This window comes from Bos mutus, chromosome 18 (genome assembly GCF_027580195.1).
Source record: "Bos mutus isolate GX-2022 chromosome 18, NWIPB_WYAK_1.1, whole genome shotgun sequence".
NCBI classification, from domain to species: domain Eukaryota; kingdom Metazoa; phylum Chordata; class Mammalia; order Artiodactyla; family Bovidae; genus Bos; species Bos mutus.
In genome coordinates, this window is record NC_091634.1 from 14,472,737 (window position 1) to 14,491,836 (window position 19,100).

At 50.8% G+C, this 19,100-nt stretch overlaps 1 protein-coding gene across 1 annotated transcript in view; it reads right to left on the bottom strand.

Moving 5' to 3' along the window:
* RYR1 (ryanodine receptor 1) overlaps positions 1–14,929 on the bottom strand; it is a 128,246-nt gene extending 113,317 nt beyond the window's left edge. Inside the window, exons 1-13 of the mRNA XM_070386741.1 lie at positions 14,772–14,929; positions 9,069–9,251; positions 8,191–8,331; positions 7,068–7,142; positions 6,908–6,986; positions 6,398–6,510; positions 5,999–6,092; positions 4,746–4,839; positions 4,557–4,631; positions 3,913–4,069; positions 3,600–3,764; positions 1,106–1,227; positions 115–310 (exon numbers count right to left, since the gene is read on the bottom strand). Coding sequence (XP_070242842.1) covers positions 115–310; positions 1,106–1,227; positions 3,600–3,764; positions 3,913–4,069; positions 4,557–4,631; positions 4,746–4,839; positions 5,999–6,092; positions 6,398–6,510; positions 6,908–6,986; positions 7,068–7,142; positions 8,191–8,331; positions 9,069–9,251; positions 14,772–14,819 — 1,542 coding nt within the window. The 5' untranslated portion in view covers positions 14,820–14,929. The remainder of the gene's footprint in view (positions 1–114; positions 311–1,105; positions 1,228–3,599; positions 3,765–3,912; positions 4,070–4,556; positions 4,632–4,745; positions 4,840–5,998; positions 6,093–6,397; positions 6,511–6,907; positions 6,987–7,067; positions 7,143–8,190; positions 8,332–9,068; positions 9,252–14,771) is intronic.
* Positions 14,930–19,100: the final 4,171 nt, after the last annotated feature.

Sequence of the window (19,100 nt, forward strand, 5' to 3'; positions counted from 1 at the left end):
CCTCCTGCCTCGCTCCACTCAGACCACCGCTTCTCCAGGCCCGGCAGGCTCCGCCCCTCTCACAGGCCCCGCCCCCGCGCCCACAGACCATGCCCTCCTGGGCTGTGGCCTCACCTCCTCCTGGAAGAGGCTCTGGCGGTTGCGCAGGCTGCGCAGCTTGCTCTGCTTCTCTTCGTGCTGTAGCTCCTCGGAGGGCGGCTCAAAGTAGCCGATGAGGTCCTGCAGGCTCAAGATGACGCCCTCGAGAGGCAGCGCTGTGCCCGCCGGGGACCCCGAGCCCCTCGGCTTTCCGCTGAAGCTGTCCAGGCCCCTGCGGGGACCGCGCATTGGTCAGCAAGGGACCCGCAACACTGTGCAAGTCCCGCCCCCTCCCACCCCGAGTCCCCGCAGGACTCCCACAGATACACCTGTTTAACAGAGCGGGAGACGGAGGCGCAGGGATAGAGGGGCATCGGCCTGAGTTCACACAGTCGCCAAGGGCAAAGCGTCTGTGTAGGACACGTCATGCAAGCATAGGTCACGGCTAAGGGATGTCTAGGGTCGAGGGTCTGGGTGTCAGGGGTGTGAAACTAGGTAATGATCAGGGATGTGATGTCAAAGTCATGACTGGTAGAGACAGATTAGGGGTCAAGTGTATAGCTGTGGTTAGTCGCTCAGTCGTGTCTGACTCTGCCACCCCATGGACTGTCCACCAGGTTCCTCTGTCCATGGAGTTCTCCAGGCAAGAATACTGGAGTGGGTTGCCATTTCCTTCTCCAGGGGATCTTCCCCACCCAGGGATCAAATCCAGGTCTCCCGCATTGCAGGTGGATTCTTTACCATCTGAGCCACCAGGGAAGCCCAAGAATACTAGAGTAGGTAGCCTATCCCTTTTCCAGGGGATCTTCCTAACGTAGGAATTGAACCAGGGTCTCCTTCATTGCAGGCAGATTCTTTACCAGCTGAGCTACCAAGGAAGCCCCAAGTGTATAGAGGTCAGGAGTTTATCTATGTTGGGCATGTGAATGTCAGAGATAGAGATGTAATGGTCAGGTGCAAAAACTCCAGAAGCATGGGGGTCAAGGTGTGGCCTGGCCCCCCAGGGCAGGGCAGGCTGGTGGCTCACTTGATGAAGTGGTTGTAGAGGCCGGCAGTACTGTAGATCATGCGGGCAGCCTGAGACTCCTCGTGCTGACAGCGGGTCAGTGACAGTGCGTCGTCCATGTGGCCTTCCTGGTGCAGAATGGCCTGGCAGTGGTGGAACAGAGAAGTCAGGAAGGGGACCCAGTCCCTAAGGGCCATGTTCCCCAGACCTCCACCCACTCTCTAGCCCCCTGACTGCCCCCATCTTTCACCAGATCTCTGCCAGTCCCCCACCATCCCTCCCCATCTGTCTCTGTGTCTTTCATCCTCAATCCCTCTCTCTTTTTTCCCCTCTAGCTTTCTCCTCTTTCTCCATCCTTCTGTCTCTGTCCTCTGCTTGTGTCTCTCTACCTTTCTCTCTCTCTCTCATGTCTATCCCACACTGTCTCTTTCTCCCTCCCTCCCTCTCTGTCTCTCTCTCTCTCTCTCTGCCTCTTTCTCTTTTTAATTTTATTTATTTATTAGTTTTGGCTGTGTTAGGTCTTCCCTGTAGTGTGTGGGCTTCTCGTGGCGGTGGCTTCTCTTGTTGTGGAGCACAAAGTCAAGGAGTGCAGGCTTCAGTAGTTGTGGTGCCTGGATTTTGTTGCCCAAGGCACATGGGATCTCCCCAGACCAGGGATCCAACCCATGTCCCCTGCATCTGCAGGTGGATTCCTAATCACTGGACCACCAGGTAAGTCCAAGCATCTGTCTTCTTTCTCTCTTTCGGTCCCTCTTTGATTTTCACTCTCTCCCTCTCTGTCTCTATCTTGTCCAGGCCAGACCCTCTCCATTTGTATCTCCTATTTATTTAACATCCCCCCCCATCAGAAAGCCCTAGTGCACCCCAAACCTAACATGTCCCAGACAGAATGCCTGCACACCTTTCTGGAAGGTGAGCCCATCATGGCAGCTGGCTTTCCCCTGAGCTGACCTCCCAGTCCAGGACCCCACCCAGTCCAGCAACTTTAAATATCATCCACTTGCCAACAACTCCTACATTCTCTTCTCTGGTCCAGGCCTGTCTCTAAATCCTCTGCTCTTGTATCTCCAACTTCAGTCCTCACTTTTTTTTTACAAACAGGTGCCACTCTGGTCTTCCCAATTATTCCGTTAGCAAGTCTATTGCATGTCTCTATTCTCGGCACTGGGGCCTGTTCTCCTGAACTGACACTTGGCTGTCCCTGACTCGCTTAATGGCACTTCCCTCCTTCCAGCTGCTCAGGACAAAAAGGGCAAAAATAATGGCCTCATCCTTAATCCCTATCCCTTTGATCCTGATATCCAATCTGTCAGAAAATCCAGTTGGCTCTGCCCTCAAAATACAACCAGGCTCTTCTGCCTTTCCTCATTCCACAGAAACCCCTGTGTTGTCCACTGTTATCCCCACCTGCCCCCTCCCACCCCATCTCCCTCCTCCAGCTCTGCTCACTCCCATAGTCTGTTCCCACAAGCAGCTCAGGAACCCTGTGACCCTTAATCAGGTCACCCCCAGGCCTGCTCAAAACTCTCTTGTGGCTCCATCTCATACAGGGTAAGAGTCAAGATTCCCCACCCCCCACACCTCCATCACCACAGCCCACAAGGCCCTACACAATCTGTTCCCATCCCCTCTCTGCCCTCATCTCTATAATCCACCCCTTGCTCACTCTCCTCCAGCCAAACTAGATCTCCTTTCTGTGACTGCAACAGACCAACTTCATTCCCAACCTCAGGGCCTTTGCACATGCTGTTCCCTCTATCAAAAGTATTAATAGCTTTCCTACTGTTCGGTTGTAAAACTATGTACTTCATTAGAGACAGTTTAGCCAGTGTCTGAGCATGGGGAAGGCAGGGAACAGGTCAATCTAGCTTGCCTATTTTTCCACATATACATCCAGAACAACTGGGCTACTCAATACTTGGTTGAATATTATTCTCAGTTTGTTACTGTCCATCTTTTTCTTTCCATCTCTGTCTTTTCTTATTTCTGTCTATCTTTCTCTATTTTTATGTCTTCATGTCTGTCTATATTTCTCTCTCTCTTCATATATATATATATTCTTTTTTAACTGGACATTTACATTGATAAATATACCCAAATCTTTGTACAATTATCCAATTGATTCCCTTACGATAAATGTCTAACATCAGAATTACTTATGCCAAAGGACATATCTTTTTAGCTTTTAGTATAATTTGACAAAATCCTCCAAAATGTTTCACTTTATTTTCATTCTTTTTTAATTTATTTTTAATTGGAGGATAATTGTTTTACAGTGCTGCATTGATTTCTGCCATACAACAATGAAAATCAGCCATAAGCATACATATTTCCCCTCCCTCTTGAACTTCCCTCCCACTAAATATATAAAATTTCTTTTTTCCTGTGTCTCTCAATCTCAGTTTCTCTCTCAGCCTTTCTTTCTCTCAATCCCATGCTCAAACCCTGAAGGTCCAAGCATGACCACCCCCAGTCCCCTTCCTGCAGCCCATCCCTCCCCATTCCAGGCACCCACCTTTTTCTTGAGCACACCAAGTCGCAGGGCCTTGGGGTCCGGGGCAGCATAGGTGAGCCACAAGCCTGAGGCCACGTGCTGCACAAAGCACAGTGACTCCCCATACTTGATTTCCGGGGGGCCCATGCCCTCCACGTCCCGCTTGGGAGCTGTATCCAGTTTCTCCTACAGGGGCAAGGGTCAGAGGTCAGCCTCCTCTGCCTGTGAGTTTAATGGGGAACCCCCGCCTCTGACAAGAGATTGCAAAGTGTGAGGTGGGGCTGGAGTGGAATTTAGAGCTCCAGGTGAGCGCGGGCATCCTGATTGCACCAACCTTGGAGACGCGGAAGCAGAAGGAGGTGGCCTTGGTGTGGGCCTTGCTGGCGTCAACCACCATGAGGCCCTGGTCCTCAACGAGCGCCAGGTACCGCCCAGTGGTGACATGCCGGATGCGGAGCGGCTGGCCCCAGCGCAGGTGGCTCCCGCTCCAACTGCAAAGGGTAAGGACGAGGTGGGGGTCAGAGGGCCCCCCAGTTCTCCCAGTGGACACCACAGTCTTTGTTGAAACCTTCTCAAGCCCTCTACCCTGTTCCAGGGGGCCCCAAGCCTTCCTCCGAGCCCTCAGATCTTTCTTAGGACCCCCAGGTCTCCCTCAGGAACCCCAAACTTCTCTCAAGCCCTCATCGCTTCCTCAGAGCTTCCCCAGATAATTCTGGTGCACCCAAGTTTCCCAGATCTGTCATTTTCTCCCCTCCACTTCCCACAGTTTCAGTCAGGACCCCCGATCTCTCCCTCAGGAACCCTCACCACCCCCAAGACCCCTAAGGACCTTCATTACTCCCTTAGGGACCCCAGATTTTCCCTCAGAACCCTCCAGTCTCTTCCTCAGCTCTTCCTCCAAAACCCTCTTCTCCTCCCAGGCCCCCCAGGAACCCCTCACACCCCCCTGCAGCCTGCCTCCCCCAACCCGACCTGTACCTGATTCTCAGTGGTTCCAGTCTCCAGAGGGAGCGGGCATGGGTACACACAGATCCCCCCTCATAGTAGACAAGTCTGCGTACATGGAAGATAGCAAGGTCAAGGGTTCAGGGTCCAGTCCCCCAGCCAAACTCTGCCACCCAACCTCCAGCCCCAAGACCCCAGACCCTCTTGTCCCCAAGCCCAGACCTGCGCTGGTCATCACTGTCAGCAGGGGAAATGGTCAGACATTCATCCATGTGTCCATGAAAGAGGCGGAGGACATGGCCACCGGTCACATAGCCTGGACGAGAAGCAAGGGCAGGTGGTCACGGGGAGCTGGAGCCCCCAAAAGGTCTGGAACCAAAACTGGGGGCCTTCCTTCTGCCCTGTGGGAAGCTGGGGGCCGGGTTTGGGGGTCTGCAATCTGAGACCCCCCTTCATCTGAGTTTGAAGGTACAAAGTGGTAGTCTGAGATTTGGGCTCAGTTTGAGGCCTGAGCTGGGGGCATGAGATTTGGGGTCTGAGGTGGGGGATATAATTTTGGCAGTCTGGGTGTGTGGGGCTGAGGTTGGCAGGTTTGCAGGTCTGGGGTTTAAAGGTCTGAGTTTGGATTTTTGACGTTGGGTCAGAAAACGTCATCAGAGATTTGGGTCTAATATTCCCTGACACTGGGGTCTGAGTTCCAGGGCTTGCTTTGGGGCCTGGGTTTAGAAGTACAATGGCTGGATCTGAAGTTGGGATCTGAATTTTGAGTGTTACTTTGGAGGTCTGAGGCTAGTATCTGAGGTTTGAGGTCTGAGGTTTGAAAGTTTTAATTTTTGGGTGTGAGTCTGGGGAGATACGAGCTTTGTAGTTACAAGTTGGTGGATTTGAGGGTCTGAGATTAAGGCCTGAATTTTGTTATCTGTGACTTGAGTCTCAGCTTGGGTCTGGCTTAAGGCCCTGAGGTTTGATGTGTGAGATTTGGGGTCAAAGTTTTAGGGCCAGTTTATTCAGGGTCTTAGCATGGCAGTCTGAACTAGGAGATGGTATTGGAGATTTAAGGTTAAAGTTGGAGGTTTGAGGTTGATTGGCTGAGTTTGAGTCTGAATTAGGGGTCTTAGATTGGAGATCTGAGTTTGAATTTGGGGGGCTGGTTTTGGGGGTTGAGGGATAAGCTTGTGCTTGCCTTTAGAGGCTTTGAGTCTAAGAGATAAGCTCCAGATTTAATGTTTAAAGCTTTGGATCTGAGTTTAGGGGTCTGACCTCTAGGACTTGAGTTTGGCATCTAAGCTTTGCAGTCTGAATTTAGAATCTGACAATCAGTTTGGAGATTTGAGCTCTAGAGTCTCAGACTTGGGGTCAGTTGGAGATCTAAGTGAGGGTTATAATTGGGAGATCTAGAGATGGGGTCTGAGGAGTGAGGTTGGAGGTCTGATTTGGGGGTATCTGCTTAGGGTCTAGAAGCCTGGGGTCCTCACCCTCTTCACAGCCAGAGCAGATGGGGTTCATGTTCCACAGTGTCTGCATGAAAGAGGCGTCAACCTGGAGCTCCCCACTGGCTGTCGACAGGTGCTGGAGGCCACCAGGATGTAGGGGTCAGAGATGATAGGGTGTGAACAATAGTTCCAGAGTCAGTCAGAAACCAAAGTGGAAGCCAAGAAATGGGCAGACAGAAAATTAGAGGTCACAGATCAGGAAACGGGGATCAAGTCAGGAAATGGGGCATCAGAAACCAGAAACTGGATGGAAACCGGAAACTGCGAGTCAGGACACTGGGGCCAGAGACCAAGCAAACCCATGATGAGGAGATGGGGTGGATCCCATGACCCCCAGCCCCGGGGCACAGTAGGTGCTGTGGTGGGGGAGGGACTGCTCACCAGGTAGCGCTCGGAGGAGACACTGACAAGAATGAGGTCATCGCCAACTCGGACCTTCTCTCCTTCTGACCTTTGCTTGGAGGCTGGGTGCGTCGTCCACCAACAGGCCTCTCCTATGGGCGGGGGTGGGAAAGGCTCTCTGAATGTGTGTGCGTGTGTGCTCAGTCACTCAGTCATGTCTGATTCTTTGCGACCCCCTGGACTGTAGCCTACCAGGCTCCTCTGTCCATGGAATTTTCCAGGTAACAGTGCTCTTCCTCAAGGTATTCCCAGCCACGAAGCCTTCCAAACCCTCCTCCCCAAATTCTCCTATTACTTCTGCCTCAGTTTCCCATTCCCACCCTCAGACTCTCTGCCTAGAGTTCCCCCACGTCTACCCAAGTCTCTCTGTCCGGAATATGTCTATCCACACCCCAAGACTCTCAGTTCCAAAGGTCTGGGGTGCAGACCTGCACCCCAACTCGCTGCCTGCAGTGTCCCCATCACACCCCCTGCCTCCAGCCCCTGTACCTATTGCATCCTCCTGAAGTCCTACGTCAAAGGCCAGCTTGTCAGTCATGGAGCGAGAGGTGGTGAGGCAGCTCAGGTACTAGGGTTGGAGCAGGGAGTCAGCCTCCTGGCGGGCATTGCCCCCTCACCCCCTGCCCCGCCCCCTCCTGGATGCACTCACCATGCCGCTGTGCGCGTGCCGGAGCAGGATGGCATGGCCATACAGGAGTGTCCTGTGTCCCCCACCCTGGGACGACTGTGGGGGCACAGAGGGCACAGAGTGAGAACAGGGCCCCCCGAAACATCTGGCCTACCAGGGGGGAATATGCTCCCCAGAAAACACCATTCTCAGGCCTGGATTCGAAGAAAACTCAGCTTAGACCAGAAACAGATTTTCTGCCTCAGCTTCCCTGCTTCCCCAGGGAAGCAGCATCTGGTCTCTGAGAAGCCTGTGGATGGGGTGTTTTATATTCCCCAAAGCCCACTCTGTCCTCCTCGCCTCCTTCAACTTGTTAGCCAGGCCCCAAAGTCACCCAGGGAGCTGAACCCCTCTTCCAGAGGTTCAGATTCCTAGGGTCACTCAGGGAAGCCCCGTATCTCATGTTCCACAGACCTTGGCCCCTCTGCTGTCACCGTCATAACACGTCTGTGCACCGGTACTGTCCTGCCAGTTGTTACATTGGAGCATCGTCCATAGAGACCTGCCCTGTGCTTCCACCACCCTCTCACCCCTGGGCACAAGGAGACTCAGCCCCTCTTGGAGGGGTGGGTACACCCAGGTGCTTGAAGGCATCATGCCCCCATCACATGCCCATCACATGCCCATGCTCTGAGGGGGCCATGTGATGGGGCCACGTGATCACATGGCGGACCCACTCCTGGACCAGAGGGGACCCACACTTGGGGCGGCAGGAGGTGATGAGGGGAGAGGTCCCATGCGGAGAAGAGCTGGGAGCGGGGTTGGAGGAAAGGAAAAGAGGAGGAAGGAACAGGTGGGGGAACAGGGGGCTCAAAAGCCTCCACCCCTTCCTTCCTGCCTGCCTGGCCTTTTCTGGGCTCCACAGACCTTGACAACTGGGGTGGGGGAGACCCCCAACCCCTGTGTGCAGGATGTGAGCCCAAGAGGCAGGCCTGGGGTCAGGAGAGGTGGCAAGAACAGATGACACCCAAGGCCAGACCTACCCACTTATCCAAATTGAGGGCCTGCGGGGGGCAGGGCAGAGAGAGGAAGAAGAGAGGACGGTAAATGACCCCCAGGTCTTCCCATCTGTCCCCACCACCCATCCCGCCTGGGGGAGCCTCACCTCCACGCCGGCCTCCACGGTGTTGGCCAGCATCTCCTGTAGGGCTCGGACAGACAGGGACTGCTCCAGGACAAAGCAACAGATGGCCAGATCGGGGCACATTCTGGGGGACGGGGCGGGTAGGGAGAGGTGAACGGGGCCCTGAAAGCTCCAAAGTGCTGGTGCACCCCCTGCCCCTAATCGAAATACCTACACCCCTTAGAGACCCAGACCTGACCCCAACCCTCCAAGAAGCCCTGCCCTCTGCCGTCCACTTCAGACATCCCACATCCGCGCCAACATCCCGGGAAATACCTGTTTTCCTCCTCCTGCACACTCTTTTATCCCGCCCGAACCTCACAGAAGTTTCCACACCCCACCTAATCTCATAGGAGGCCTCATCCCCCCGCCCCGCCCCGCCCCGGCATACACACTGCGCCCATTCCAACCCTGGAGCCTCCTCCTGGCCCTCTCCGCAGAGAACCCCCACCTCCCGCCATCACCAGCAGACAGGCCTAGCTCCTGCCCCTCCCTCAGACAACGGCGGTCACGGATTCACGCCGCCCCCCTGAGCCTCCCACCCCAGGCACCTCAGGCCCCCAGCCGCGTCCTCAGTCAGTCTCCAGATCCCCTCCCTCTCCCAGCCCCAACCCCATCCCCCCAGGTCACCTCCTCCCTTAGATCCTGAGTACACCTCAGGCTCAGACCCCAAACTCCCTCCACTTCTCAACCTCCAGCCCCCTCCCTAGTCAGCCCCCTGCTAGCACCCCCTGACCCTCCCGGCCCTTCTGCCTTGGATTGAAGACCCTCCGCCCCGCTCTTTTCAGACCTTCGCCCACCCCAGACCTCGCCCCTTTCCCTCGTGGGGAGAGCACCCCCTCTCCAGACCCCCCCCAGACCCCTTTCTTCAGGTCCCAGCCTCTCTGCTCGTCAGACCCCCTCTCCCTTTGTCCCACACAGACCTGGGCGTTGCTGGTGGGCTCCAGGAAGCAGAGGCGGTTGCCGAAGCCCTCAGCGGCCAGGCAGAGCTTGAGCTGCTCCTTGAGCACCGTGGCGTTGCACTGCAGGACCACCTCGTCGTCCTGGGGGCGGGCGGAGCGTCAGGGGCGGCGCCGCCCCAGGACACCGCCCCCCGGTCCACCCCTTCCTCTCGTGAAAAAGATACTGCTAGTAACGCCCACCCTCGCCAGCTATCCAGTAGGGGCTCGTGTTGAGGGCGCTGCACGCTTCTAAAATCCCCATGAGATCCGAGCCAGTGTCATCCCAGTGTTAAAATATGGAAACTGAGGCTCAATGAGGGGACATGGCCTGTCCAAGGCCAGATGGTTGATAAGAGGAGGAACTGGTATTTGAACTCCAGTCTAACGGTCTCCGGACATCCCAGGTGGCGCCCTGGTAAAGAACCTGCCTGCCAAGGCAGGAGACGTAAGAGACACGGGTTCTATCCCTGGGTCCGGAAGATCACCTAGAGTAGGGCATGACAACCTATTCCAGTATTCTTGCCTGGAATCATGGGCAATCTCATGGGCAGAGGAGCCTGGCGGGCTACAGTCCATGGGGTTGCAAAGATCTGGACACGACTGAAGCGACTTAGCACGCACCCACGCCAAGTGGCTCCAGAGGACTCCCAGGTGGGGGTCCACAAGGATGGGAAATATGGGCGCCTGGAGTTAAATGGCTTTTAAGCTCAGTGTTCTCTAACTTTTCTTTTGTGTGTTGTTTTAATAGTAGTTATCATTTAAGGAGTGCTGCCTAGTGACTCTTGAATGCAGTGCCAGAGCCTGGACTGGATCCTGGTTAAAGGGGAGTATAGATGTAAAGATGGTATAGAGACAGCTGGTGACAGGTGAGTACAGCCTGTGAATTAGATGATGGAATCACAACCATAGTAAATCTCCTGATTTTTATTTATTTTTTTGGCCATGCTGCACAGCATGTGGAATCTTAGTTCCCCAACCAGGGATCAAACCCATGTCACCTGCATTGAAATCGTGGAGTTTTAACCACTGGACCACCAGCGAAGTTCCCATGAAATCTGATTTTGATAACTGTGCTGTGGTTTTGTGAGAGACCACCAACAATAACCAAGTGTTAGGTGCTAAGTTCTATCTGATTCTTTGAGGCCCCATGGACTGTAGTCTGTCAGGCTCCTCTGTCCATGAGATTCTCCAGGCAAGAATACTGAAGTGAGTTGTCATTCCCTTCTCCAGGGGATTTTGCCAACCCAAGAATCAAATCCAGGTCTCCAGCATTGCAGGTGGATTCTTTACCATCTGAGCCATCATCTTCCCCTTTGTAAGAGAGAGCCCGTGTTTTTTTAATAATCAGACACTGAAGGATTTAGGAGTTAAGGTTATCATGTCCACAACCTACTCTCAAACAGTTTAGGAAAAGACATTTGGAGAGAGGGAGAAGGAGAAGGGAAGGGAACGCATCTTAACATCTGGGGAAAATGACTGAAGGCTACATGGGAGTCCTTTGAGCTAACCTCACAACTTTTCTCTAAGCTTGAAATAAATTTAAAATGTAGGTAAAATAAACAACCTTCTGAGATAAGTCCTAGTATTTGAACCTGTGGAAACACGGCCCAGAGAGGTGAAGTGACTTGCCTGAGGTCACACAGCCGGAATATGACACAGCTGAGATTTGATCCCAATGCTGCGGCTCTATATGCCACACACTGCTTTTTTTTTTTTTTCCCCATTCAAACCCAGGCCCTTGGCAGTGAAAGCCCTGGACCTCTAGGGAATTCCCAATATGCCTCACTCTTAGAACACTAGACTGCTTCTTGATATGTTAGTTGAGTAGCCTATATTACATTTATAACTAATATAAATGTACTTAGGGGCATGCTCAACATTTTTACTGACAGAGGTTTCAATCACAACTGATGGGGGGGGGAAATACTGATGGAGACTTCAGTGTTTAACCACCAAGTAAGGCAGTGATTATTCCATTTTACAGCCAAGGAAATAGGTTCAAGGAGGTTAGGCATCCTGCTGGAAGTCACACAGTCCCTAGTCCTTCCAGCAAATCCTGGGCTTCACTCCCCACAGACAGCCCTCTTTCTTTCTATCCAGCCTGGGAGGAGGAGCCCCAGGACTACCCTGTTCTATAACCCCCAACCCCGACATCCGGGCGTATGCTATCTATTCAAAAGGATCGTATGGTTTGCATTTATCAAGCACCTGCTGTCTGCTAGACTTCATGCTCAGGGCTTTACATGCATCTAATAAACACTGAGCATCTGCTCTGTGCTAGACACTGACTACGTGTGGATATAAAACAGCAAATAAAGCAGGCAAAATCCCTGGCTGTGGAACTGACATCCTTATGGGAGATGTAATGAACAGGTGAATCAGGGACTTCCTGGTGGTCTAGTGGTTAAGGCTCCATGCTTCCACTGCAGGGGGCATGGGTTCAATCCCTGGTCTGGGAACCTAAGATCCTGCATGCTGCTCAGTGAAGAAAAAAAACAGGTGAATCAATTTATAATTTTAATTTCAGTAATAAGTGCTATGGAAAAAATAACTCAGGGTGATGTAAGTGAGTGGCTCTTGGGGTAGAGATGACATCAGTGAGGGGGGTGAAGTGACTGCCTCTGCAAGGAGATGACATTTGAGCTGAACCTTGTCTGAATAACAAGAAAGAATCAGGCCTGATCATCTCTGGAGGAAGAATGTTCCAGGAAGAGGAGGCAGCCTGTGCAAAGGCCTGGGGCTGAGAGTGTTCAGAAAAAGCAAAGGAGGGACTTCCTTGGTGGTCCAGTGGCTAAGACTCTGTGCTTCCAATAACAGGGGGCCCAAGGTTTGATCCCTGGTCCGGGAGCTAGATCCCACATGCTGCAACTAAGACCTGGTGCAGCCAAATAAATGAATAATTAAAAAAATAGAAAAAGCAAGGGAGACAGCCTGGTGGTGCTGTCTTCAAGAGTAAGGGAGAAAGTGGGAGATGAGCTCAGAGGCATATTTGCATGTACCCCTTGAACCCTTAGGGTACATATTTTTGTACTCATTTTCCAGACTGGGAAATTGAGGCTCAGAAAGAAAAATAAAAATCACTTGCCTAAAGTTAGGAAACAGGAAGATGGCAAAATCAAGATGTAAACCAGAGACAGGGAGCCTAATCCCTATGCCAATGATTCTCTAACTTTCTCCTGCATCAGAATGAAGTGGGAGGAGGCTGGTTAAAAAGGCAACGTCCTAGCTGCCCTACTCTCCCCCTCAACACCATGAGCCTGATTCAGTAGCTCTGGGGTCAGCGGGGAATCTGGACCATTAGCCAGTCCCCAGGAGGTTCTGACCTGGGCCAAGCTTTGATGAATCCCAGCCTGCGCAGGGCTGGATGTTGCCACGCATCAGAAGGAAATGAAAGGAATTTGGGGACCATGGCCATCATGCTTAAAAAGTGAAATAAAAGTAGAGCAAGAACAGAAAATAGCAGCATGCCCCTCGTGTTCTAAGGGCTACCTACATTTTATGAAACTTGTTTCAGTTAAAAATAGGCGTGTGTGAGTGCACCTAATTTGAGCATAATATCATGAACTGGAGGCAACCCAATGTCCATCAGCAGGTGAACCGATAAACAAATTGCAGCATATTCACAAAGGAATACTTAGCAACAAAAAAGGAATGAATTCTTAATACATGCTACATAGATTAATGTCAAAAATATTACAGTGTGCAAAAGAAGCAAGACAAATGAGCATATACTTTACACAAAACACTGGTTAGTGACTAATGGAATCTATGGTGACATAAAGCAGATGGCCAGGATGATTATTGAAAAGAGCCCAACAGAACTTTCTGGGGTAAAGGAAGTATCCTATGTCTTGATTATGATAATGGTTACATGGGCATGTACAGCTTGTCAACTATAACACCTAAAATGGGTACAATTTATTGCCTGTCAATTATAACTCAACAAAGTTGACTTTTTATAATACATGTGTATAGATGCATGTACTGGGTTGCAATATAAAATATATTTCTTACCAGTGGGATGAGAGTTTGAGAAAATCACCTGATAACCTCAAAAAAGTTCAGTAAAATGGACCCAGTCTGGGGCCAAGAGATGCCAAGGCCAAGCCTCTAGAACCCAACGCTGACTACCCAGGCAAGTCAGAGTCCAGTTTTCCTCTTGTGAAAGCAGGAGAGCTGTACCCAGGGGCATCCAGAGATGACACTTCCTGGCCTTGACCTTGGTCAGTGACTCTGCCACTCAGGCCTCGGTTTCCCTCAAAACTCCCAGGGAGATAAAGATAGGGCCCTACCTCAGAAGATAGAGCGGCAAGGATATAATTAGATGCCTCTGGAGGTTGAGGCCCTGGGCATGGCGCCTGACATAGAGTGGCTGCTCAAGGGCTCATAGCCATGGCCATGGTCTTATTAGGGCTGGGGAGCAGGGCAGAGCCCAACCCATGATGTCTGCTAAGGGGCTGGGGCTGGGGCAAGCGTCTAGGGTGAAGCTAGGCCTCCTCCCGTGGCCGAATGTCCAGCTGTCCCCATCCTTCACTACCAGCCCCAGCTGTTCCTCCCTCCCAGGAAACCAGAGCTGGCTCACCAGGGCCCTATTCTGGGGCCGAATGCTGTGTCAGCATTTCCCAGGGCCGGGAGCGGGTGGGGAAGGGCTAGTGCAGGATCAGCAGACCTGGCCCAGGACTAAGAACGTCCCCTCCCCTCCTCACACCCCTACACCAAGCAGAACCACTGGGAGGAAAAATGGGAAGGACTCTGAGATGGGCAGCCCCTCCTCCATCCTCTCTCTCCCTGTCCCCTGCCCAGGCCCCAGAAAAACGGTCTATTCTGGGAGGGACACCTGTTGTTCCAGTACCCTGCCCTGCCCCCCCCCACCCTCTGCCAGCCAAGGATCAGAAATGCGGGGAGAGACACAGTCTTTGACACTGAAGACGCAGTGTGAAACGCAGATGGCCTGAAGCTGAAGAACAAAGCCAGAGACAGGGAGACAGAGATGGAGAGAGACAGAGGTGCAGACAACCCAAAGAGACAGATCCGGAGAGACACCACCCAGAGACCATTAGCATCCATATTTGACCCTCCTCTGAAGACCAAGTGGGGGAAGAAAGAAGACCAGAACCAGAGGGACCCTCAGGAGACCCTCCAGGGCTGGGAGTTCAAAGGAGTTCGGTCTGTCAACCCACACCAGCCCCCTTCCCAAGAATTTAAATAGGTCAGAGTCTGAAGCAAGAAGAGAATTAGGGCTAGGTGGGGGGGGGGGGGGGGGGACAGCTAAATTAAGCTCAGGAATTAGAACCACCTTCCCCAAGTGCCTGCTTCCAGAGAGGTGGGAGGGGGGTGCTCTCTCAGCGGCCCCGTTCTCTGGGACAAATTGCTAGTGTCAGAGAAGGTGGCAGAAGACACCCCCACTCCCCATTTTGCAGTCCCAAATTCTGCTGGTTCTCTGGCAAGGAAGGTAGGGGAAGACTGAGAGAGAAAGAGAAAGAGTGACAGTCACCCACAGGGATAGAGGAAGATACCGTGAGTCTCAGTGACCACAAGCAATCAGGGCAGAGAGTTCAGAGACAGAGACACTCAGAGGGACCCGAGAGACAGTCCCAGAGATCCCAACACAGAGATACGCACCGTCCGCAGAAACTGGACCTCATCCTCGCCCTCTCCTCCGTCACCCATGATGTCGAAGCCCGAGGCGTCTGAAGTCGGTCTGAAGTCGGGGACTGAGGAGGGGGCTGAAGGCCGGGCGGGTGGGCTGGGGGCGGGCTGGGGTCGGAGACCTCTGGGGACACCAGAGGCACCCGCGGGGTAGATGGAACTGCGTGGAGGACTCGTGTGCTGGACAGAGCTGGGAGGAGGTCCCCGCCCCCGGGCTCCCATTGGACCAGGGCGACCAAGGCCCCGCCCCTAGACGGTGCCCGGCCCGCAGACTCCAAACCTCTGCCAAAGGTGTGCTTGGGGTGAGGAAGCTCAGGGGGAGTGTCTATAAGATAGCTACCCTTTGTCCTTCTACGCCATAGTGCCATCATTCTCTTATTTCACAGAAAGCAAACTGAGGCTCTGAGTGGTGAAGGCCCTGCTTGATGTCACACAGCAGAGTCGGAATGAGCACCCGGTTCTCCTGGCTTTAAAAAGCATCATACAGGGCTTCCCTGGTGGCTCTGGTAAAGATTCTGCTTGCCAAGGCAGCAGACACGGGTTCGATTCCTGGTCCAGGAAGATTCCAGCTGCTGCGGAGCAACTAAGTCCATGAGTCACAGCAACTGAGACTGTACTTTAAAGCCCGGGAGCTGCAACTACTGAGCCAATGTGCCGCAACTACTGAAACCCGCTCCTTAGAGCCCATGCTCTGCAACAAGAGAAGCCACTGCAATGAGAAGCCACTGCAATGAGAAGCCCGCAAATTACAACTAGAGTGTAGCCACCGCTGGCCGCAACTAGAGAAGTCCATGCAGCAACAAAGACCCAGCACAGCCAATAAATAAATAATGAAAATTTAAAAATTTTTAAAAAGAAAGCATCACACACAATGATTAAGAATAAGCTGGGCTGGATCCAAATTCCTGCCTTGCCACTCCTTTGTGTGACCTTGGATAAGTCACTTCACCTCTCTGTGCTTAGTTTCCTCAATTAATAAGGAGGATATTAATAGCACCTACCTTACAGGGCTGCTGCAAGTATTAAATTAGATTATTTCCAGCACTTAAAACTGTACCAATACATGTGAAGCTGCTATGGAAAATAGTATGGAAGTTTCTTAAGAAAACTAAAAATAGAACTACCGTATGAACCAGCAATTCTACTCCTGGGTTTGTATCCGAAAAAAGCAAAAAAACATTAATTCAAAAAAAAAATACATGCACCCAGTATTCATAGCATTATTTACAATTGCCAAGAGATGGAAGCAACCTAAATATCCATCATCAGATGAATGTACAAAGAAGATGTGGTACATATACACAATGGAATACTATTCAGTCATTAACAAAAGAATGAAATTTTGCCATTTGAAGCAACATGGAGGGATTTGGATGGTATTATGCTAAGCGAATGAAATGGCTACCCACTCCAGTATTCTTGCCTGGAGAATCCCAGGGATGGAGGACCCTGGTGGGCTGCCGTCTATGGGGTCGCACAGAGTCGGACACAACTGAAGCAACTTAGCAGCAGCATGCTAAGCGAAATAAGTCAGACAGAGAAAGACAAATATTGTATGATATCACTTACATGTGGAACCTAAAAAATACGACAAGCTAGTGAATATAACAAAAAAGAAGGTTCACAAATACAGAGAACAAGCTAGTGGCTACTAGTGGTGGGAGGGGCAATGAAGGGGAGGGGAGTAGGAGGTACTAACTGTTGGGTGCAAGACAGGCTCAAGGACATTATACAACATGGGTAATATAGCCAATATTTTGTAATAACTATAAATGGAAATAATCTTTAAAATTGTATTTAAAAACTCCCTATACAAGGAAAATCATCTTCATTATCACTACTATAAAAACTGATGAGGAAGGAGTACTAGCCAGAGCAGATGTCTTTTGTGTACCTGTTGCATTAATGGCCCTGAGCTAGGACCTGTTCCTGCATGTCATTTTTTAGTTCTCACAACAATCCTGTCATTATTTACATTGTTTAGAGGGGAAATTGAACATGTGTGGTCCTTGCCATGCATGGTTTTAAGGACACGACCTAAATAAATGAAGTACAGCTGCCCCCCATACCTGTGGGTTTCCTATTTGCAGATTCAACCAACTGTATATAAATTATATACATATACTTAAATTATATATATATATATATATTTAAATTCAGGGCTTTCTGGGTGGCTCAGCGGTAAAGAATCCGCCTGTGATGCGGAAGATGCAGGAGACTCAGTGGGTTCAATTCCAGCATCGGGAAGATCCCTTGGAGGAGGGCATGGCAACTCACTCCAGTATTCTTGCCTTGGAGAATCCCATGGACAGAAGAACATGGCAGGCTACAGTCCATAGGGTTGCACAGAGTCGGACATGACTGAAGAGACTGAGCATGCATTTAAATTCAAGAAGTTTCCGAAAAGCAAAACTTGAATTTGGCACAGGCCTGCAACTATTTCCATAGCATTTACATTGTATGTACAACTATTTCCATAGCATTTACACTGTATTAGGTATTATAAATAATCTAAAGATGATTTGGGCTTCTCAGGTGGTGCTAGTGGTAAAGAATCCGCCTGCCACTGCAGGAGACATAAGACACTTGGGTTCGATCCCTGGATCGGGAAGATCCCCTGGAGGAGGGCATGGCAACCCACTCTAGTATTCTTGCCTAGAGAATCCCATGGACGGAGAAGCCTGGCGAGCTACAGGTCATAGGGTTGCAAGGAGTCAGACATGACTGAAGCGACTTAGCACACACGCACAAAGATTATTTAAATGTTGCCAGAGGATGTATGCGAAGAAGGCAATGGCACCCCACTCCAGTACTCTTGCCTGGAAAATCCCATGGATGGAGGAGCCTGGTGGGCTACAGTCCATGGGGTCTCGAAGAGTCGGACACGACCAAGCGACTTCACTTTCCCTTTTCACTTTCATGCATTGGAGAAGGAAATGGCAACCCACTCCATTGTTCTTGCCTGGAAAATCCCAGGGACGGTGGAGCCTGGTGGGCTGCTGTCTATGGGGTCGCACAGAGTCAGACACAACTAAACTGACTTAGCAGCAGCAGCAGAGGATGTATGTGAGTTATATGCAAATACTATACCATTTATATAAAACGGGACAGACTTTCCAAGGGGGTCTGGGAACCAAGCCTCTGCAGTTGCTGAGCAATGACTGTATTCCTCACAATAATCTTGGGAAGTCAGTACTTTTATGATGCTCATTTTCCAGATAAGCTGAGCACAGAGAGGTAGAGCAACCTGCCCAAGCTCACACAGAGGTTGAGCCAGGAATTTGAACCCAGAGCCAAGGTTCTTAACCATTTTACTATACTGTCTCTCTATTTGCATAAAATCTCTTAGTTATAGCAAAAAGACACTTTAGCAGAGCCAGGCTACATCCCCCAGAATACTAATCCTCATCTCACCAGGGGCTGCCTGAGCCACCCATGGCCACTAGTTGGGCCACCCTTTATGCAGATGAGTGCCCTGGGCTTTGTAAGTTGGGGAACCCTGAGGGGGGCAACCAGCTCCTTCCTGCTCCTGTGGGGACTTAAGTCCCAAAGTAGGATCCCACACACACCTGGGCCTCCTGCTGGGCAGTTAACTTCTTGCCTCTGGGTCTCAGTTTCTTCATTTGTCCACTAGATTAATTTGGGATAGTTCCCTCCTTTTAGGATTGTGAAGATTCCATGAGGAAACCAATTAGAGCCTACCACATGGTAACTGATTGATTTAAGGATCTATTAAAATTATTATTGGGGGATTTCCCTGATGGTCCAGTAGCTAAGGTTTTGTGCTCCCAATACAGGGTGCCCAGTGTTCAATCTCTGGTTGGGGAACTAGATCCCACATGCCACATCCAGGAGTTGCATGCCACAACTAAAAGGTTCTGGAACTAAGACCCAGTGCAGCCAAATAAATACATATTTTAAAAATATATATTTTGGGGACTTCCCTGGTGGTCCAGTGGTTAGGACTCTGCACCTACACTGCGGGTGGCACAAATTCGATCCCTGGTCAGGGATTTAAAATCCCACACACCATATGGTGAAGCGAAAAAAATATATTATTAACATGAAATGGTATCTATTAAGCTATACAAAACAATATCTTGCAGTTCAATAAAATTATATTGATACCTAGAGAGTTGTGTATAATAGACTGCTACATGTTACATAAATACTGATTTACTGATACAACTGTACTATATGGCACACAAGCTTGTACCACATCGTTGGATGACATAATGCATATTATATAATTAGATATTTAGGCTAATATAATTGTTAACCAATTATATGTTTATCTATTGT